General features: G+C 43.4%; 1 protein-coding gene across 7 annotated transcripts in view; it reads left to right on the top strand.

Moving 5' to 3' along the window:
* SLC4A11 (solute carrier family 4 member 11) overlaps positions 1–21600 on the top strand; it is a 105050-nt gene extending 83450 nt beyond the window's left edge. For all 7 annotated transcript variants that reach the window (XM_064712035.1, XM_064712034.1, XM_064712032.1 and 4 more), the window contains 7 exons: positions 1073–1301; positions 2502–2608; positions 3705–3873; positions 6864–7037; positions 11488–11683; positions 14436–14605; positions 18087–21600. In XM_064712035.1, coding sequence (XP_064568105.1) covers positions 1073–1301; positions 2502–2608; positions 3705–3873; positions 6864–7037; positions 11488–11683; positions 14436–14605; positions 18087–18150 — 1109 coding nt within the window. In that variant the 3' untranslated portion in view covers positions 18151–21600. The remainder of the gene's footprint in view (positions 1–1072; positions 1302–2501; positions 2609–3704; positions 3874–6863; positions 7038–11487; positions 11684–14435; positions 14606–18086) is intronic.
* The last annotated feature ends 619 nt before the right edge of the window (positions 21601–22219 follow it).

The following is a 22219-nucleotide window of genomic DNA, read 5'->3' as shown; positions in this document are numbered from 1 at the left end:
TGTTTGGTGCTTTCAGAACCTGGATTATTATTTGAGAGTGAGGGAAATGTTAGGAAGTGCATTTTAACCTAAGCTTCAGGTGGTTGTGGTTTTGCCTAGAGAGGATGGTCTTGCCCTGAAGTTCTCTATGCAAAGTTTGAAGGGATATTTTGACCAAAATGAAGAAAGATAGTGGGACTGCAAAGCTCTGGTGTGGTGGTTTCCATGCTCCTGTATTTCCCATGGGTATAGGGAAGTGTGGATGCTGCATGTTGCCATTGGAGCAGATATTGTGGGAACACTGAGGCTGCAAAGCCCAATTCCCATCTTCTGCTTTTACTTGCTCCTTCAGGCTGTTTTTCCCCAAAGTGGTGAAATGATCCCAAAAACATATTTTTACACTTGAAGCCAGCCAGTGACATAGAAATGGGAACACAGTAAATGCTCAAGAGCAAGAGGGTCTTTACAGCTGTCCATTCCTTATATAAATGCCTTTGAGCTGATCTAAAACATTTATGGACAGTTCCAGAGGCTTTACTGGGTGTTTTGCTTGTGCAGGTTTACTTCAGGCCTGTAACTCTAATTTGCATTGTAAATTTAAATGTTCTGCCAGGTTTTGCATGTCAACACTTACCTCTGAAATCTGGACTAGCCTTGGAAGAAAAGTAATTAGTGTACACTCTGTAATCCACTTAAGGATCTGTGCAACCTGGCTGCTCTTAGTGTTTCCAGAGAATCCTGATGGAATTTGTTTGCCAGGCTACTGAAAGCAGGTGTCTAGATAGAAATATTTATATGTGTATCTAACAGCAGTGCTTCCAGTGTTGGGAACAAAACCACATAATTAGCACTGCAAGTCCTTACAGTGTTGCTTTATAAATTAATCTAACTCTTACCTGTTAAAGTAAGTGAAAAAATCAATTTGTGAAGCACTGGCTTCCTAAGAGCAACAGCTCTGATTTCTTTCTGCAGGCTTGAGAGGCAGAGCTGGTGAGGCATAACGTTAATACTTCGTGATCAAGCAAGAAACCCACTTTATTTAACTTGCTTTGATTGTCTTCTCCTAACGCTTGCCTGTTGGTTGTTTGTGCAGTTTTTAAGACATATTACCGCAATGACCAGACAGGAGGTGGAAAAGCAGGGGCTGATGCTATCCCAGGCCTTGGCATCAACAGCAGCTTCTTGATGAACTCCTCAGTGAGCGAGAACCAGACGTGCACTCAGGATGGGCACCACTACGGGCGCGAGACCGCTGTCCTCAGCCTCATGCTGATGTTGGGAACTCTCTGGCTCGGCCACACCCTCTATCAGTTCAAGAAAAGGTGAGTTGTTCAGAGCTCAGGCTGCTGACTGTTTCATGTTCTCTCTGAGGGAGTCATTAACAGAATGACCAGGTTGGAAAAGACCTTCAAGATCATCCAGTCCAACCCAGCCCCAACACCTCAACTAAACCCTGGCACTGAGTGCCAAATTCAGGTTTTATTTAAACACATCCAGGGAAGGCGACTCCACTACCTCCCCCGGCAGCCATTCCAGAACTTTATCACTCTTTCTGTGAAAAACTTCTTTCTAATATCCAACCTGTATTTCCCTTGGTGCAGCTTGAGGCTGTGTCTCTGGTTCTGTCAGTGCTGCCTGGAGAAAGAAATCAACCCCACCTGACCACAGCCACCTTTCAGGGAGTTGTAGAGAGTTATAAGCTCACCTCTGAGCCTCCTTATCTCCAGGCTGGACACCCCCAGCTCTCTCAATTGTTCCTCACAGGGTTTGTGTTCCCAGCCCCTCACCAGCCTTGTTGCTCTCCTTGGGACATGCTCAAGTATCTCAACATCCTTCCTAAACTGAGGGGCCAGAACTGGACACAGCACTCAAGGTGTGGCCTCACCAATTTTGCAACCCAGGAATATCAGGTGGAAGCCAAAGACAGAGATGAACTTGCCAGGGCCACCTGGAAAATATTCCCAGTAGAACAAAATGTTCACTCAGTGGATGATGTCCTTCTGTCTTTGGTTTGGCCTCACAAGTGACTTTGTAAAAAAGCTTTGGGTTCCCACTTGGGATCCCTGTATCTCCCTCCAAACAGGGATTGAACCATTTTGCGGGGCAAAAATTCCTGATGGTGCAGGAAGGTCTACTGGGAATGTACTTTCAGTGTGCTCCCGGGAGTCAAACATCGGCTCTAATTTGGGGTTTGCTCCTATTGCTCTTAAAACTCTTCATTTGAGATGCAGGAATCAATTAAAGTAAAGTGCAAATGAGACACAAATTGGTGCTTGAAGGCCTTTTTTTTTTCTAGCTTGCATCTTATTTTCTTGTTTCTTTGTGTTTTGCTTCTGCACTCATCAACCTTCAAAGGTTCCAGAAGATTTAGGGCTGAGTAAAAGACTAATTCATCACTCCAAGTATCTCTTTAGCATTGCAAGATGAGACTGAATTTTCACTTTTAAACATTAAATGTTGTCAGGATTGAGTGATTGTCCTGACAGTGGGGTGCTGATGGGAATTTCTTGTCTCTTTTGCAGCCCATATTTGCACGCGAGGGTACGTGAAATTCTGTCCGACTGTGCCTTACCCATTTCAGTCCTGACCTTCTCTATTGTGGGTTCCTTTATCTTCAATGAAATTGAAAGTAAGTTCTTATTTTGTTCTCTGGAATTCTGAGGTTTATGAAAGCAAGAAGTGAAATCCTAGAAGGGTTTTGCTAATAAAGTTCTTCCATATAATTTCACAAATTCTTTGTGTACCTCCCACCAAGAGCTCAGATTTCCTCACTGTTAGATTTATATCATTCAAAACCCTGATTGAGTCTGGGGCAAGAAAAATTATCCAGATGTGTCTTTTCAATGAGTTTGAGGTATGTGTCATAAAAAGGGAGATGAACAATCTCTGGCAAAGAACAAAGGGCAGAGTAATCAGCAGGCAGGAAGGGTTGTTGCCAGTCATATCAACATGGAGTTGGTCATCCCAGTTTGTCCTCTTTGTCTCCAGTTTGTTTTCCTAATTTAGGTGAAATGGTGCAGAGCATCTGGGCAGCTCTAAGTTACACAAGGAAATCTAAAAATGAGCCACCATTCATTGGCCAAATAGATCAACTTTTCCATATCAGGAAGTGATAATGGGGACAGGAATTGCATTGTCCTGCAGTGACGTGAGCGGGTGATGTGAGGAAATGTATGGAAACAAATAAGAAATGGCTTTTTCTTTGTTGTGATGGCCATTCCATCCAGTTGGATTGCAAAATGATGTGTGGCCATGTGTGATTTATCCCCAGCCATGGATTGCTTCCAATAGCAGCAGTTTTGATTTAGATTTTATACTAAAATGCCTTGCACAGCTTGTTGGAGATGAGGAAGTTCTCAAATGCCTCTGTGGGTTGATGAGCTGAGCATTATGGTGCTGGTTAGAAATAAGGCTTCCTCATCTAAAAACATGTTGCATCTGTGGAAAACAAGTTTCCCTCTTTTGTTTTGCTCCAATATCTGTAATGCCTCGCTAGGACTAGCAGTGGTCTGTCCTATCAGGATGGCAGCCAAGTTGTAAGTGGATGGAGGAGAAAAATAAACCAAACCAGCCAGATGGACCCATCTTCCATGGCCTCCAGGCTCCCACATGCCAGAGCATCACTCCTGCTTTCCTGCTCGCTTCCCAGCACTTCGTGGTGTGGGTAAAACATTGATGGTTGGACAAGAAGGTGCCTCCTAACATCCTTCCCCTCCTCTTTGCAGTGTCCAAATTTAACTACAACGCCTCTGACAGCTTGTTTGTGCTGGCCCCTGTGCAGTCCCTGTCCATTGGGTCGGTCATGAGTGCCATGGGGCTGGGATTTCTCCTCTCCATGCTCTTCTTCATCGAGCAGAACATCGTCGCGTCGCTCACCAACGCCCCAGAGAACAGGTAACACCTCTGTGGAGGGATGTCCCTGGGTCTGCACCACCACTGCTAGCCCAAAGCTTGTCTGAACACCAGAAATGTATTCAGGGTGTGTTTTTAAGAATTTCTGTTGTCACAGGTGGAGGTAACTCTGCTTCTTAACTCCTCACCATCCCCAAAGCCTGATGTTGTGGCAATGAGCCAGAACCACAAATCCTCCACAATCTCATCACCTCAACCCATTTCTTCTTTACTCTCTGCCCAACACCATTGTTTGTCCTCTAAAACTCTCAAGGCATTTTTTAGGAAGAGTTTGGGAGACAAGAGGTGGTGTGGTGAATGTGAAGTGGATGTTTTGTACAGTTTGAGGTCTTTGGATGCACCTCAACATATTTTAGGGAGTGTCTGACACATGTGGACACTTGCACTGCTCTTGCAGTACAGAGAATTTGTTGAAAATGAGAAGTCAATGACCTACATAAATGCTGTAGCACAATGTGCTGCAGCTGAGCATCAGGAGTGTTTGGAGCTGGTAAATTCCATCTGCAAAAAAGGTGGAAGTGCAATAAAACAATATGTCCAATGTCTGATAAGTCTCACTTGTGTGCAAACTTGAGATATTGCACTATTAAAATATTCCCTCTGATGTTTTTGTGCCAACTGCAATCAGATGTGATGTCAAGAATGAATGTGGATGACTTTTTTTCCAGGGGAACTACCACGTCTCTGAGGATTTTTTGCTAATGTGATGCGTGGGAGGGTTCTCTCCTTGCATAATATCCATTAGCATTCTCCATGTTGTAGCTGGAGTGACACAGTATTAGGAGAGAGGAGACAAGCTCAAATTCAGCTACACTAATTTAGTTTCCTTTGACCACCTCTTATCTCTATTATATCCCTTTAAGTGTTGCATAAATCTGTATGTAAGTGGGTCATCTCTTGGCTAAGATGAATTTCTTCTACACTTTTGGTATTTTCCACTAGAGTGTCTTTAAGGAATGTAAAATACTCTTTGGAGTTTTTTAAAGTGCTTTTCAGAGCATCTGGGTACAGAGCTGAGCTGGTCAGGTGTTGGGGCAGGGATTTTTAGAGATGTAAAAACTAAGACTCGACACCATCTGTTTGTGGTGCCAACACAGACACTTTGCACTATCCCAGGTTGCTCCAACTCCCATCCAGCCTGACCTTGGACACTTCCAGGGATCCAGGGGCAGCCACAGCTTCTCTGGGCAATCTGTGCCACCCACACAGGGAAGGATTATTTTCTAATATCTCATCTAAATCTACTCTTTGTCTGTTTGAGTCCATTCCCCCTTGTCCTGGAAGGCTGCAATTAGGTCACCTCCAGATTGAACAATCCCAATTCTCTCAGCCTTTCCTCACAGAGCAGAGGTGCTCCATCCCTCTGATAATCTCGGTGGCCTCCTCTGGATTCATTCCAACAGGTTAATGTCCTTAAAGCCTTCTGAAAAGAATGGGGAGGACAACAAACAATGACCCTGAGGGTGCTGAAGGTGCCTTTGCTCAGAGAAAGCAGCACGTGAGCAGGGGCTGTGTTTCCAACGCAGGAAATGCGTTTGCAATCCCACCCTTCCTGCCAGCACCTTCCAGAGGCATTGCAGGGCAGACACCTACCTGACCCACTCACCCCACAGCCTCCTCAGTCAGTGGAAGGGGACACTCCCTGTGGGACCAGGCTTTTGTCCCAAAACAAGCCCCACCCCACATTTCTGCTGCCCAAACAATGGCTTTGATCTTCATGGGCTGGGTCAGCTCTACCAGCTCCATGTGCCTCATGTCCAGGAGTATCATGGATGGCTCCAAGTCTGTGCAGAGGTGTTCTTTGCAGCTTGTTTGGGTGGCATTGGCATCTAAATGATATTCCCTTTCCAGCTGGTGGTGCCCACAGAGAATTCAGCTGATCCCTTACATTGTGTGAGGATGTTAAGTGCTCCAGTGGCAGAGATTCAGCCTGAGACCTTCCAGTGAGGGTTTAAACTCTGAGAGCTGAATCCTTCTCCAGCTTTTTTTCTAAACTTTACTCGTAATATCTCAGTATTATATCTCTCTTTACTCATAATATCTCCTACAAGATAGGAGTATTCAGGAAAGGGACAGACCTTGGAAAAAATTATTGAAGTCAGTGTGAGTTCAGTCTTGGTGCTGCTTTTCTGCACAGTCCTGGCAAAGTGAGTGTGCTCTTACTTCTCAGTGAAGGCTGTCAGATTCCCCCATCCCCTAAAAAACAAACCAGGGAGACTCTGCAGCATTTGGTGAACTTAGGGGCAAATTTCCTTGGTTGGCTACCAACCTTTTGGAATGTGTTGCCCAGAGAAGCTGTGGCTGTCCCCCCTAGAAGTGTCCAAGGACAGGTAGGATGGGGTTTGGAGTAACCTGGGATAGTGGAAGGTGTCCCTTCCCATGGCAGGGGGATGGAACTGGATGATCTTTAAGGTTCCTTCCAACCCAAACCGTTCTGTGATCCATTCCACAATGCTGTGACTACCAAGGAGGAGCTGAAGTTTAATGAATTCCTGTCCCATTTTCTTATCATGCAGTAGCAATTACATAATTAGGGGATTACTGCAGCATACCAAGCACGTGTTCTGCTCGTGGGGAAGGAGACAGATCAGTTTCTTGTTCTTACAAACAAGAGACTTCAGTGTCAGTACTTTGACAACAAATGCTCAGGATTTTATGTGGACTCTGTGAGCAAACACATGCATGGATTTTGTATAGACTCTGCAATAAATGTAGGAGAAAAACACTGAAATTTTCATGGGCTATTACTTCATGGGCTGCCTTTCTGCTCAGCATTGTTCTGTCCAGATGACAGCAACTTAGGGGAGCAAACCATCACATTTCACTCCTTTAGTGTTCACACCGTGCGCACGGTAAATCCAGAGGTGTGAAATCTCGGTGTGTATCTTTGTTGAGTGTTCAACAAAGACAGCCAGTAGGGTTTGCACCAGGTGTAACCAGGTGTAACTGCTGTCCCCCACTGCTCATTGCAGGTTGGTGAAGGGCACAGCCTATCACTGGGACCTGCTGCTGGTGGCACTGATCAACACGGGGCTCTCGGTTTTCGGCCTGCCCTGGATCCACGCGGCCTTCCCGCATTCCCCCATGCACGTCCGGGCCCTGGCCTACGTGGAGGAGAGAGTGGAGAGTGGACACATCTATGAGACGTAAGTAGAGCTCTTTGGATTCAGTTTTGAGCTCTTTGGATTCATTTTTGTTGCCATCCCAATCCTTTGGGAACGGTGGGTTTGCGTGGTTGGGGTGTTGGATGTTGTATTCCAGATAGGAAAGTGATGGAAATATGCACCCAATGAGCCTTGATTTGGCTTCATCCCCTTCACTCAAGCACTCAAATTCATGCTCTGGACAGTGGCAGCATCCTACAGGGATCCCACCCACTCCATTGCAAATTCTGCTCTGGAAAAGTCAGCCAAGGCCATTTGCAGTTTCAGCCTTGTGGAAAGCTGAGGAGATGCTTTGGCCGGATCTCTCCGGATGCTTTCCCCAGAAAGAATCCAAAGCTGATTCACTGCCTGAAACCTGTCTGGTGGTTATTACGAAGGGGAGAAAAAATGCACCATTATTTCAGAGCTCCCATAACATCTCCCACCACATTTTGGGAAGGAGATGCTTAAATTCTCTGGGTTTTAAACAAAAACAAGTGTGAAGCCATGGCTGGGTCATGGGTTTCCATTTAAGACCAACTCTTCTGCTGCTCTGAGTTGAGCAACACATTCTTATCACAGACCTATTAAAAAAAATTAAAAACCTTTTTCTCATGAAACAATCTCTGCTCTGGAGCAGATCTGGCCTGTTTGATCTCAATCTGTTGCAGTTGAGTGCTTTTACCACGGGAGTGGTAATTTCCACTCACATACCATTAGTTTTAATTATCCTGCCTTGGTTTCCATTTTCTGCATTGCCACTTATCAAAAGTGAGGCTAAGTGATCATTGATTTTGGGGGATGGAGTAGGTCTGTCTTAATCTCAGTCTTGCCTTCATGCTTGTTTTGGTGCCAAATGGCCCAGCCCAGCCAGGCACAGCTGATTTTTGGGTCAGGGATGGACAAATTTCACCTTCCACATCTGGAAATTGCTGAGTTCTGCTGCACCCTGTAACTCTTCTACAGATCTTTTCCTGGGAGATCAGTCCCTTGGGTTTGTGTTCCCATTAGGATATGTTGCTATTGGTTGTTTCCACAGTTGTATCTCTCTTGAATAAATGCTAAACCCTATTTAAAGAAAAAAATCAACTTTGAAATTGGAGTTCTGTAGAGTTTTAATCCTTGCCCTTGCTCCTCATGTCCGTGATGTGCTCTGGGATACCTGCACTTTCTGTTTCTTTGAGAGATGCAAAACTCACATTTTGAAACCCATGTGCCAAACCTCCCTCCTGTGTCTCCTGTTGTCACTTTGAATACCCAAATGCCTCTTTTTCCTGTTTTTCCACTGTCATGGTTCTGTATTCTGTCTTTGCTTTGACCAAGTCAAGTCCCCTGCCTGAACTAAGGACTAATTCCTGCACCTCTCCTCTCCTCCTTCACGCCAAAAAAAAGCACCAGAGAGGCCTTTTTGGCCACTCTGTCCAAGATACAGCTCCAGGGATTATCCTGGAATGGCTGAGGGCTGTCTATCTCCCTGAGGATGTTTCCTCATGGCACAGCTCTGCTCTGCTGGAGGCAAATTGGTGCTGGGAACTGGATATTGGGACTGAAAAAGGGAATGAGGGTTTCCTGGTGCTTTGAACTCCCTTTGAGACCTAAGCTTTTTGTTCTCTGCAAAGCACTGGGGCTGGAACAGGAGGCTCCAAGCAATGCAGTCATCTTTTTCTTTCCTTTTTTTTTTTTTCCCTCTTAGCCAGCTCTGCTGAAAAAGAAATGAAGCTCAATTAGAAAATCAACTCTGTCTCCCTTGGCAGGCTCCTTCCCTGCACTCAAAATCAAAGCTCCCACAGGATGATGATATAAACAAGGATAAAGATCTGTCACACTGAAAGCAAAATTTTCTTCTCCCCTGTAGAGAAACGATTTCAGTTTCCTGTGGCAATCTGCAAACAGGCTCTTGTTGCTTACTTGGAGAAGTTCAGGAATGGCTAATCCCATGCTAGCCATATTTAGAGGATTTGGGGGAAATGAGCCTGGATTATGCTCTTTAATCTCCATTAATTACTTTATTTCTATCACAGTACAGACTTTCTGGAGCTGTTTCCTCAAGGGCCAAACCAGATTCTGAACACATGGAAATCAAGGATTCCTCTGTTGATTTAATGTGACTGTGATGTTCTTACTCTGGAAATGAGGTGCTGGAATTAGCAGAAGACCAATCTAAAGCTGGGAACATCAGTTTTACAAATACCATGTTTGGCCAATTATGAGCAATTTTAGCTATGTTCTGATAAAATATTCCAAACTAATAAGTGGCATTAGCAGGGGCTGGCAGCAATTGCAGTACATCTTGCCTGTGATCAAACACAGTGCTGTGATTGCTGCATCCCTAAGAGATGGCTGCAGAAAATTCCATGAACTTCAGAAATCTCTTACCTAAGGGCTGCCGCTCTGAGCTTGTTCTTGCAGCCTTGCATCTGATGGAAATGTGATTTTGTAGCTCCTTTTGTTCCTGAGCTCTTCCACTTGCATGACTTCCCTTGCAGACTTGCGTGTGCTTGCAGGGCAGGAGCCTCCCCAGCAGGAGGAGAGATCTCTGTGTGAAACAGCAGAAATTCTTCCTCTGTGGCTGACCTGGTGCTGGAGGAACTCTTGTGTACCTGGATGGGGTTAAATCAGTGCATCCTTAAACTCCTGCTGCTCTGAGCCACCACGGAGGCTTGTGGTGCTTCTGGCAGCTCTGGAGTGGCCAGACTGGAATGACTCTGGGACAGTTGCACTTGAAGCTGCTTGGTTTTGTTAATCTCCAGCAGTTATGTAGTGATCCAGACCTGGAGGCAGTGGGAAAGATGCCAAACTCTGTCCGTTTAGGTGATGTCCCAGTTCCACCAGAGCTGGCAAGAATGGAGCACTCTGCTCTCCCTCAGCCTCTCTAGGCACTGACAGGGACCTCTTGGATGTGAGAGACTTGCAAGAGGATCCAACAAAATCTGCTTGGAAGGAGAAAAGCTGGGATTTAAACCTGTTGGAAGGTTACTTAAAGGTTAACACCTCTGTGCATCCTGTCCTGGTAATCCTGGATTGTTTGTAGGACCTGCCCCACTACTCACAGAAGAATTCCAGTGTTGTCATCAGGATTTTGTGTGCTGTTTGTGGTACCTGTTGTTCTTTAGGTCTCGTGACTGCTGGTGTTAATTCTGCCTTGTTGTCCAAATCCTCAGAGCAAGCTTTGGGCTGTCACCCCTTCCCTCCCTGTCCAAATACAGGTGTGGAAGGCTCCTTCATCCCCTTTTGTTCCTTGAAGGTATAAACAGATTTCAGATTCAACCTGACCTTACTTCTGAGCAAAACTCTTCAACTTAATATTGCAATAATTCAGTCTTCTTCAGAACAGAATGATTAAGAAATCCCAGCAGTGCATGTGCAAAGGAGAGAAGTGTGTTCTGATAGATCTTTGGTGTTAATCCTCAGAGAAATTTGTGTATAGGGTTAATTCAGAATTTGAGGGGTCTCATCCAGGGAATGAGGTCACTAAATGACACCAAAACAGCCTATGGACAAAAATTTTCCCTCATAACAGGGGGATTTATTCACTGTCTGATCCACTGTATTGTTGGATTTATCTTCTAAAAAGAAAAAAAAATAGGAATCCTCTTTTTCTTTCCTTGTAAGTAGTCTTGACAGATGTGGGTTTCCTTTCCTCCTATTGTTTCTGGTGATTTTTTCAGACTGGGAGGAGATGCTCACAGGTTTAGCTGAAGTGCACAGAAAACACAGCAGCCTCCCCTCAAGCAGGTTGCTAAAGCTGCTGCCTGCTTTCCTGTCAGTCTTCCTCTCAAAAAAAGCTCAATTTGTGGCCTGTCAGCTCTGGAAAATTTGCATTAATTAATGACATGTTTAGCATGGTAATAGGCAGTTGCCCACAGCAGGATAGAATCCCTGTGTGGTGCTCTCAGCACTCCCTTCCATGTAAACAGGGAGATCCTCAAATCCATCAGAAATGCTGACTCGCTCTCAGGAGGAGACTGCTGACTTGCTGTTTGGTTTTTTGTTTGTTTTTTTTTTCCCCTCCAAGACGTTCCTTATATCCTGGAGAAGTCAATGAGTTTTCTTTGGGAGAGAAGCCAGTTGCATGTGCCCAGGGTAAAGCAAGGGAAGGAAAGACCAGAAAGAGGATTCTTGGCTGTTTATTTTTTTTTTTCTTTTCTGCATTGTGCTAAACAGAATCAGTTTTGAGGGCAATTTAGTTCAGGATAGGATCTGTAGAGCTTTACAGAAGGGGAATTTGGCACTTTTCCAGCTGCTCTGTTTGAGCTGTGGATTAAGTGCCTGGCCTGGCTCCAGCCAGGCTCTGCCTCCTCAATGTCAGCACGGGGCCAGAAGTGCTGATTTCAGTGGTGGCGATGAGTTTCCCTTTCCCTGGTGGCACGTGTGCTCCATGGAGCAACCACTGGGATAAAAACAGATCTTGGGGTGTTCTCCCATCTCCTAACCCCTCTTTTCTTGCTGCCAGGATTGTGAGTGTGAAGGAGACGCGGCTGACAAGTCTGATGGCCAATTTCCTGGTGGGGCTGTCGCTGCTGCTGCTCCCGTTCCCCCTGCAGTGGATCCCAAAGCCGGTGCTCTTCGGCCTCTTCCTCTACATCGCCCTCACCTCCATCGATGGCAACCAGCTCTTTGAGAGGGTGGCTCTGCTGCTCAAGGAACAGGTACCTGGAGCTGTTTGCAACCCAGCTGTTCAAAATCTCAGTGTGGGATTTTTTTTTGTGAGGTGTTTATTTTTTAATGAGGGGTTTTGGGGGGAGTTTTAAACCCCCCCTGTGCTGTTGTGTATTGTGTTTGGGTTTTCCCCAGATGAAGGAAGGAATGATGAATCTGACTCCATGTTCTTAGAAGGCTAATTTAACTACATTATTTTAAAAAATACTAAACTATACTGTACTAAAGAATACAGAAAGGATACTTACAAAAGGATAAAATTATAATAATTTATTATTTTATGATACTATATTATAATAAAAAATACTAAACTGCACTATACAGAAAGGATACTTACAAAAGGCTAAAAAGATAATAATTTATTATTTTATGATACTATATTATATTAAAAATTACTAAACTATACTATACTAAAGAATACAGAAAGGATACTTACAAAAGCCTTAAAAAGATAATAATTTATTATTTTATGATACTATATTATATTAAAAATTACTAAACTATACTATACTAAAGAATACAGAAAGGATACTTACAAAAGCCTCAAAATATTATAATTGATTATTTTATGATACTATATTATATTAAAAAATACTCAACTATACTATTCTTAAGAATACAGAAATGATACTTACAAAAGGCTTAAAAATATAATAATTTATTATTTTATGATACTATATTATATTAAAAAATACTATACTATACTAAAGAATACAGACAGGATACTTACAAAAGGCTAAAAATATAATAATTGATTATTTTATGATACTATATTAAAAATACTAAACTATACTATTCTAAAGAATACAGAAAAGATATTTACAAAAGGTTTAAAAAGATAATAATTGATTGTTTTGTGATACTATATTATATTAAAAAATACTAAACTATACTATACTAAAGAATACAGAAAGGATACTTAAAAAAGGCTAAAAAGATAATAATTGATTATTTTATGATACTATATTATATTTAAAAATACTATACTATACTAAAGAATACAGACAGGATACTTACAAACGGCTTAAAAAGATAATTGATTATTTTATGATACTGTATTATATTAAAAAATACTAAACTATACTATACTAAAGAATACAGAAAGGATACTTAAAAAAGGCTAAAAAGATAATAATGAAAACTTGTGACTCTCTTTCTAGAGTCCACAGTTTGGCCCTGATTGGCCAAAGAGTGAAAACAACTCACAGCAGAAATCACCTGTGGGTAAACAATCTCCAAACACATTCCAAAAGAACAAAACACAACAAGGAGAAGCAAATCAGAGAATTATTGTTTTTCTTTTTCTCTGAGGCTTTTCAACTTCCCAGGAGAGAAATCCTGGGTGAAGGGATTTTTCCAGAAAATGTGAATATCACAGTTGTCATCTGCAGTGTACATGCATTTAAAAAAATAATAATATAAAATATAATAAGCACAACATCAAGAAATTATGATATTTGATTTCCCCATCAAAGCTTCAGGCAGGTATTTTCTTGGTGCTGTTTTATACTTTCATTTTGTGTAAAATACAGCAAGATGGGATTTTAAACTCAAAATGAAATTACTTGTGTTATTGAAACCTCTGTGATGTGGGCTGAAAACAAACCTGGAAGATGTTTTTTTAAACCTGTCTCTGTTACAGGTGCTAAAAATGTGTTGTTTGGGAGTGTAGGTGGTACCTGGAGCAGTCTCCAGCTCACCTTCTCTTATATAACAAGGATCAAGGGCTTAATAAGCCCAGCATTTGGCTCTACATCTCTGCTAATCTGTCTTGATCTCCATTATTACATCCCAGAGGTCAAAACTGTGAAATTTGGGTAAAGATTGCATTTGTCATGTCATGTCAATTTTTGAACAGCTACTGATATATGTGACTTATTACTTCTGGTTTCAGTAGGAATTATGTGTGGAATTTTCCAGGTTTTGGCATGCAAAATTAAAAAGTATTCTCAAATATGGAAAACTCCCTTTTGTGGAAACCTTTTAATGAGTCATGGCACGATCTAAAAGCCACTGAGGCTGTGTTGGTGCCAGCAGACAGTCGCTCATCCTCTTCATTGATGTATAGACAGTGAGTCAAAGCCTGAGTGCTCAGACATGAGCAAGGAACTGTCAAAAGAAACCACCATATTTAGCCTATTAATGTCATTTTTTCCCCCCTATTTCTCAAAAATGGGTGGCTTATAGGAGCTGAGAAAATCCCTGCAGTGTGAGCACAGCCCTTAACACATTTCCCTCATCTCCTGAAGCCCTAGAGGAGTTCAGCCAAGAGATGGGAGCTCCAGGGGCAAGCCTGGAGCCTTGCAAGGCTATGAAGTTATGAGGAGCTGGGTGTCAGGGGGAGGAGCCATGGACAGGAACAACACCTGGATGCATCTGCTCTCCTTCCCACCTCTGGCTCTGGAGCCCTGGCAATCCCAGTCCTCCTCAGGGAATCTCACTACTGCCCTTCCCAAGGTGTTTCATTGCACTCCAGATGTTCCCTGAGGGGTGTCTCTGCAGGCTCTCAGTGCCCACTCATCCTCTGGGTCTTGCTGCCAATGCTGTGGTTTCAGGCACTGGAATTTAGGAATTAACCCTACAAATCCCATGTTCAGCAGCTGAACCTTTTAAGGACCCTGATGGTGATTCATGCATTGTATAAATTGATGACTTCCCTCCAACCCTGGTGTCCCAAAGTTCCATTCTGCTGTCCCAAATCCAGGTCCCTGCATGTCTAACATGTGGCTTTTCTCTTCCCAGACTGCTTATCCTCCAACCCATTACATCCGCAGAGTTCCCCAGAGGAAGATCCACTACTTCACAGGCCTGCAGGTCCTGCAGCTCCTCATCCTCTGTGGCTTTGGAATGTCACCCCTGCCTTACATGAAGATGATCTTCCCCCTCATCATGATAGGGATGATCCCCATCAGGTAGGAAGCTTGGTTGTATTTTTTTCCCTGTCTCCCATGTCTTGTGTTTTCAGGCTTGGGTTGCTGGAAGTCTGAGGAGAGGAGAAATTGGGAGCTGGACTTGTTTAGTCTGGAGAGAAGAGTGAGAGGGGATCTCACCAATCCATATAAATACCTCCAGGATGGTGCCAGACTCTTTCCAATGATGCCCAGTGATAAGACAAGGACTAAAAGACACAAACTAAAACACAAGAAGTTCCACCACAATATGAGGAAGAACTTGTTTATGTTGAGGGTGGGAGCAGCCCTGGAGTCTCCCTCTCTGGAGACATTCCAAACCCACCTGGACACATTCCTGTGTCACCTGCTCCTGGGGGATTGGGCTGGGTGATCTCCAGAGGTCCCTTCCAATCCCAGCTATTGCATGAAGTGGGAGTGGTTCAGGAGGGTTTTCTGCATTTTCCAGCCTAAGCAGCTCCTGGAAGTGGGTAATAACAAGGGGCTTTTTACCACCTGCTCAGACCTGAGGAGAAATCAGGATTTCACTGCTGCTGGGAGTTGTGCAGAGTTCTGGGCTGGCAGGTGCTCTTCCTCCAGCTTCCCAGGAGACTGAACCTCTCCTTTTTAGTTCCTCTGAGATGCCTGATCTTCCAGAGAAGCCATAGTCCAGACCTCTAGGTGGTATTTGATAACGTTCCTTATCACTTTGCAATTTGATTTTCCAGCAGAGCTGGAAACTTTTCCTAAGAGGAATCCTTATCTCTTACTTAGTGCTGTGGTGACCTCCCAGACCTCCTGCACTGCTGGATGCCCCTGTCAATGATCAGTTGGGTGAAACTGGCCACATTTAAACTGAAAATATATATTTAAAGCTGGGAGGACCACACAATATCCTACAGAGAGAGAGAGAATTGAGATAGAATCATTAAGAAATTTAACTAATTTCTTCCTTGGGGTTCATTAGCAGCTACTGCCCATCATTCTCCAGTTAAATCATTCATGCTCTCAGTCCTTTGGATATAATGAGAGGCCATAAAAAGATCTTGGAAGGAACAGATCAAGTTTCCAGTCCACTTGATTATTTTTAGGCCAGCATGGTACCAGTGATATCTGCTTGACTTTGAGCTTGCAGTCCCAGAGATTTTGCAAAGTCCAGGGCTGCCAATTTGCTGATCTGCACCACCTGCTGTGGTGTTTTCCTTGGCTGATAAAGATGGGTCCAGTCCTTTCTGAAGCAAAAGCGAATGTTAGAGCCACCATGGCTTTCAAGAGGATCATGTCAGAGCCATTCGGGCTGGATTTTAAAGATAAACAGGCTTGGAAAACACAGAAATTATTGTTCCTCTGGTGGTAATGCCTCACCTGCCCTTCACACTGGTGGCACTTGGGGTGCCTGGGTAAGTGCTGGTAAATATCCCAGAGCTGGATGAGTGGCTCCTGTAGGAATTGCAGCTCAGTGCAGAACAGAAAACGTGGGGCACACTCAGCCAAATTCAGGCATTGGACATGGTATGAAAAACTCAATTAGTTTGGAGAGAATGCAGTCAAAAAATCTGATTTTGTACTCAGAGCTCAATACTAATATGCAAATCTATCTTCTTTTCAGTAAATAAGATGCTGTCACTTTATACCCTCTGTGTTGCTAACTCATTTCTTTTTCCAGGGCAGTTTTTTCCCAGCAGCTGGATAATCAGCCCTGCTGCCAAGGGGAAGATGCTGCCTGGCACAGCATGGAAATTTGCCCTTGGCTTTGCTTCCTCTGATTTCTTTTGCCTTCATGTAGTTTGTGTGGCCTCCAGCCAAGAAGGCAGCACCATGATCCATGAGCTCTGTAGTTAATGACTTTTTCCCAAAGATTTGGCATTCTAAATAGATGAGGCACTTGAAGAAATTTAATATATTTTCTCCAATTTATTTTTTTAAAGAAGTGAAGGGAAAAAGAGGAGATGGGACAGTAGCCAGGGGACAAATTCAAGGATCAAACAAGGCATGGCTTGGTGTCCCATCCAGAACTCAGCCATGTCCCAAAGCCACATTTCCATCCATCCAACAGCTGGAGAAACAGGATTTGTGTTGTCATTAGTGGGGGATCACTGGTGTGGTCTCAGACAGATTCTGAGAAGCCACTGAAATCCATGACTGCGGTGGAAAACAGCCTGACTGAAGAAAACTTGATCTCTTTGGCTATTCCCAGTTCCTGGCCTAAATTCAGAACTTTGGGATGATGAGTTTTTGGTTGCCCACAGAAGAATCTTCTCTCCAAGTTGTCTCTTATCTGGGCTCTCAAGCATTTTATTCTATGATAGGTCTATTTAAGGAGATCCTGGTATTTCTCATTAATAAGTGATGTTTGGGATCACTTGTACAGCTGTTGAAATCTGAAACTGATTTTTTGGTGCTTTATCAGTTATTTTAACAGCTGAAGAGTCACTTCCTTGTTAAACAAGGGAAAATGCCAGATAAATGTGCATTTGGGTTGGTTTTTTTTTCTTTTTTTTGTTGTTGTTGAGTTGTAGTTTGTATTTTATTATAGGGTATTTTATTTATAAAATAAAATATAATAGGGTATATAGGGTATTTTATTTATAAAATACCCTATAGCAAAATAAAATAATTCCTTATAATAATAATAAAATAAAATAATACCCTATAATAATAATAAAATAAAATAATACCCTTAATAATAATAAAATAAATAATAATAATAATAAAATACAAACAGTTTTATTTACAAAATATTTAATTAGTTTAAAATATTATTTTAAACACTTCTTAAAATAAATTTAAATTTTATTTTAATGTGTGACAGTAGTTTAAAAGTAGTGTTAGTTCTTATTTTTAAAATGACAGATATAATACTATTTATTTATGTAAATATATTATTTGGGTTTTTATTTAAAATTTTTGTATATATGTGAATAGTTTTATTTATTTACAAGATTTACAAGAGCAACTTTACAGTACCTTTCTAACCGAAATATATTAACGTGAGGATATTCTTGCAAAAAATCAAATTAAAAAAAATTATAGTAAGTAATTTTTTAATTACAATTTTTTATAGTAAACTACTTCTTAAAGTAAGCTTATAAAAATTTTTAAAGTAATTTGTTTTAAATGTGTTTGTCCATGCATCTCCACATGGAGAAGCCAGACACCAGGTCAGGATGGTCTTGTTTGGAGTCATGGCTTTTCACCTCTTTATTTTTGTCACCCTGAGGACTTGGTGGTGACAGAGCTCTGGGAAAGTGACTTCCTCCAGTGAGGATGAGGATGAGGATGTTCTCTTTCCAGCTGGAAGGAGGGAGGAGGCTCTTGCAGAGGGAGTCGGGCATTGCTGTTCATATAAATAAAAGCTGTGTTTGCTTTTGTGAGGTTTTGCTGTCCCCCGCTTTGTGTCCCCCTCAGTGTGTGAATGTCACAGCCAATCTCGCCCAGGAGCTTTAGGACAAAGAGAAAAATGCTGCCCAAACAAGGACTGACCGCTGTGTCTGCTCTGCCCTAGGTACAACCTGCTCCCCAAGATCATCGAGGCCAAGTACCTGGATGCCATGGATGCAGAGTACTGAGTGTCCCCAGCCTGCAGAGCAGCAGGGACAGCCCTGGGGGCCAGCCAAGGCCTGGGACCATCCCTGCAGCTTCCTTTCACCACTTTCTTCGTGCTCTGACGTTGGCAATGCACTCCTGTCACAGCTCCACGGGGCCTGTGCCAGACCAAGGGAGCCTTGGACTGAGAGGACGCTGCTCTCTGGAGCTGTCAGGCCAAGGAGCTTTATGGAAAATGCTTCTTTCCACACCCCCTAAGCACACCAACCCCAAAGATCAGCCTGGCCGCACGGTTGGAGCATCCAGAGTTGGCCTGTGTTCCCTTGTTTGAGGGTGGGGGGGATTTTTTAATGCACCACATCCTTTTCTTCCCTAACACTAAGAACAGACCCTTGTTTTATAGAATGACAGCCCTGGCCTGGCCTTTGAAATTCCAATTCCCTGTGCATCCAGTGTTCCCAAATTGGTGTTCTGGGTGGGATGGCCCTGTGCTAAACCACTGATGGCAGCAGAGATGGTGGCTGTTTTCTCACATTCATGGGTTTGGAAGCACTTGCAATGTGTACTGCTACAACCCACAGCTTTGGATGAATTTTTAATCCCAGCAAATGAGCTGGGAACATTCAGAGGCTGGGCTGGAATGGCCCTGTGGGTGAAACCCCTGCTGGGTTTGAGCTGTTTGGGCATTAGTTTGGATCTCTCTCCCATTTCTCCTGGGTAATCAAACACAGAATTGTAGGTTTTTGCACAACTGCAGCATTTTTTGCTTGCACGCAGAGGGCAGTTGTGTAGAGGTTGCATATATACATATGTACAGTAGTGCCTATGTGTACATATATACATATGGAGTTGTGTATATATTTTGCATAGATATACAAATAGGCCTGGTTCTTTCCAAATTCACAAAGTGTTTTGTGCACTCAGTGTTACCCACCATGTCCTGACCATATACTTGTTCTCTCTGCTTCAGTGCTGCTTTTTCTCATTTTGAGATATGGTCACTTTTATTCCTTTGGAAGCTGCTCAGTTACTGGTTCTGTTCATGTGTTGCTTTCTTCAAGGTGTTTTCTTTGCTTTCTCCTTCCTGTGGCTTGAGACCTTCATCATTCTGTCTCGAGGCTCCACCATGTGAATTTTTCATTTAATTTTGATGTACAGAATGCAATGAAAGTTTTCCTCTTTTCACCTAATCAATATTTGTTGGTCATTTCATTGTTTCTGTTGCGTAGCTGATTTCCAGTTTCCCTCCCCCTGCCCCTCCCAGATGTTATATTATATTTCTGGATGAATCTTAACTTCTGCTGTCTTTTATATTTCAGTTTATTTAATTTTGCTTGTACTATGGTCAGTTTTCTTATTTGGAGTACTGTGAAACAAAGCTGCCCTTTAGTTCAGTGCTTGGCACATCACAGGTCACAGCTAAAAATGTTCAGAAAATTGTGGACCTCGGTGATGAACTTTCAAAAGAGTAGAAATGAGGGAAGAAGAATGTAAAATATGAATTTATCAGCACAGAGAAGTGTGTCTCACCAGTTGCTTGCCCAGTAAATGATGCAGAGATTTTTCCTCCCACCCCAGCATGGTGAGGGAGACCAACCCAGCCATGAGGGAGGAAGGCTTTGGGTGCAAAGCTCCTGTGCTGATGCTGAACCAGGCTCAAGCCACTGCAGATTTGGTGTATTTGCACTAAAGATCAGAAGGTATTTAATCTTCGTGGAGCTGCCCACGGCTCTCAAACACGTGTGCAGAACTAATTTTTGCATTTTCTTACGAAACCCTTTGTATTGAGACTCTGGAGGAGAGCAGTGAGAGTTCCTATATCCATGATTTTATATCCCCGGGGGAATTTTAGGGGAAACCCCTCAGCTTAGCAAGCAAAACAATGTCACAGACAGCAAAACCACGACTTTCATGTGGCACCAGGATGGTGTGAGAATTCTCAGGGTCAGGGTGACCACCCCAGTGCATCAGAGCAGGGAATTTGGCTCTCAGCAGCCTCAGAGGCGGCTCCTGCACGTCTGACAAGAGCAGGTACAAACCCAAACGTGGTTTCTGACCATTTTCCCCAAGATTCCCTGGCTTTTGAGTCATTTCTGTGGCAGGGTCACTCAGAGCTGTTAGCAAGGGCTGCGTGCAGGAGCGGGGGCAGGCAGGATCTCAGAGGTGGCACAGCTCTGTCTGATCTTCAGTCGACAGCAGAAGGGCAGGTGAGAGGCAGCAGTTCAGGCCCAGGCAGTGCAGAGGCTGCTGAGGCTGAAATAACATGTTTTTCCCACAGATGTCAAAAGATTGAAGCAAAGCTGCAATCAGAGGTGTCATCCTCTGGCTGAGTGAAGCTGTAACACACACGTGACCCGTGGGTGAATTCCTGGTGTCTCCACAGGAAAAACTCTCCTTGGGGGGTGGTTTGAGGGAATTTTGGGTGCTGTGGCTGGAGGAAGGACAGGATGTGCCCAAGGGAGTGTGGCTTTGGTCCTCTTTGAAGCTCTGGGTGGGATTTCCCATAGTGGGGTGGACTGGCCTGCAGGTTTTACCAGATGAAATAATTTTGAGATGCACCTTCCATTTCCCCACTTAGAAGAACCAAAAATGACCCCATTTAAAACCTTTTTAAAATGTCCCCATTTAAAACCTTTTTAAATTATCAATTTCAGATAGTGTCAAATGGTGCAGAGAGAATTGAAAATCCAGGCAGCAGGGAGGGTTAAATTTCAACCACAACTCTTGTTTGTATCTTTTCTTTTCCTTCAGAGGTGTGACTTGAGTGTTTGTGCTTTCTTTGTAGCATCAGTAGGATTCTGTTCTGCAGGGTTTTTGTTCTTACAGAAGTCAGGGGCCAAAGAATCAACTGATGGGAAATCAGCACAGCTTGAGGGGGGGGAAAAAAAAAGCTGTGCTGGCTTGGACTGATTGAACATTTGAACCTATGTCTCAATATTTGGGTGGAAGGGAGATGTGAGACTCGAGGCCTCTTGTCTCAGGAGGGGTTTTTATGATCCTGCAGAGGATTTATTTTAATTTTTTCCATGCCTTTTCTCTTCTTGTTTGCTTCTGGTTTTGCTGACTTAAGTGCAGGCGTTTCCAGGAAGTAGCTGACTAGGGAAGGAGGGTTTGTTCAGAGTTGATTGAGCACTTTAATACTTCTGTGAAGGTTTAAGACAATTAGAATGTAAAAGAAGTTTTATTATAAGCTCTTTATATACGCACAATGCTCTGTGTAACTGTTGCCAAAGAACTGAGTCTGAAAGGTGTCAAGAGCTGTTGGGAGAGTCTGTGGGCTTCACCTGGCATTGCAAGGTAGGGAAAAGCTTCTGAAACGAGTGGATTTTGGAAGTTGCCCTTTGACAGCTGCCAAAATGATCAGAAACTGGAGATAGAATAAAATTCTACTCTCAAACTTGTAGTTTTTGATCCTTGCGTTGAATGTAGGAGCTAGAAGTGAGCTTGACAATTAAAATTGGATTTGTACCTGACTGGTTTTGTTGGTCTGAGACTTTATTTTGTTGCTTTGGAAGACGTGCTGTGTGTGGGATTTGATGTGTTTGTCCATGTAAATGAAGGGAAGTTGGTGAAAAGGTGGAACTTGCTGACCAAGCAGTGCAGCCCTTTTGGGATTGCTTAGGGGAGCAGAGCTGACAACTGCACTGCAACAACCCCAAACTCCCTGGCACCAACATTTGAAGTTATTTAATAAATGTCAGGCTCCACTTGGATGTGCTGCAGAAGGATGGGGATGGAGTAAAGGGATTCAGCTGCTTTGGCTCAGAGCTGCTGCTGTGAAGGGGTCCAGGATGAGCCCCAGCACTGTGGGACACAACTGGAGCTTCCTGATGGTCCAGGAAAGAAACAGGGTGGATGCCACACTTCTGTACAGCTGTAGGTTCTTCCCCAAAATTCCCCATCCCCAGCTGCACCCAGAGACTTCACAAACTCCTGCTCATGATCTTTGGCTGCTTTAGGAGCTGCTGCTGCACTCTGCTCTGGACACTCCTGGGAGGAGCAGGAAATTCCCCAAAGTTGGATGGATTTGAAGGTGGGAGGGCAGGGGTTGGTTTGGGGGAGTTTTTGTGGAGTTCTCAGCAACAAGAAAGG

Source organism: Zonotrichia leucophrys, chromosome 4 (genome assembly GCF_028769735.1).
Source record: "Zonotrichia leucophrys gambelii isolate GWCS_2022_RI chromosome 4, RI_Zleu_2.0, whole genome shotgun sequence".
Lineage (NCBI taxonomy): Eukaryota > Metazoa > Chordata > Aves > Passeriformes > Passerellidae > Zonotrichia > Zonotrichia leucophrys.
The sequence above is the reverse complement of the archived record's forward strand: the minus strand, read 5'-3'. Positions and strand labels throughout refer to the sequence as shown.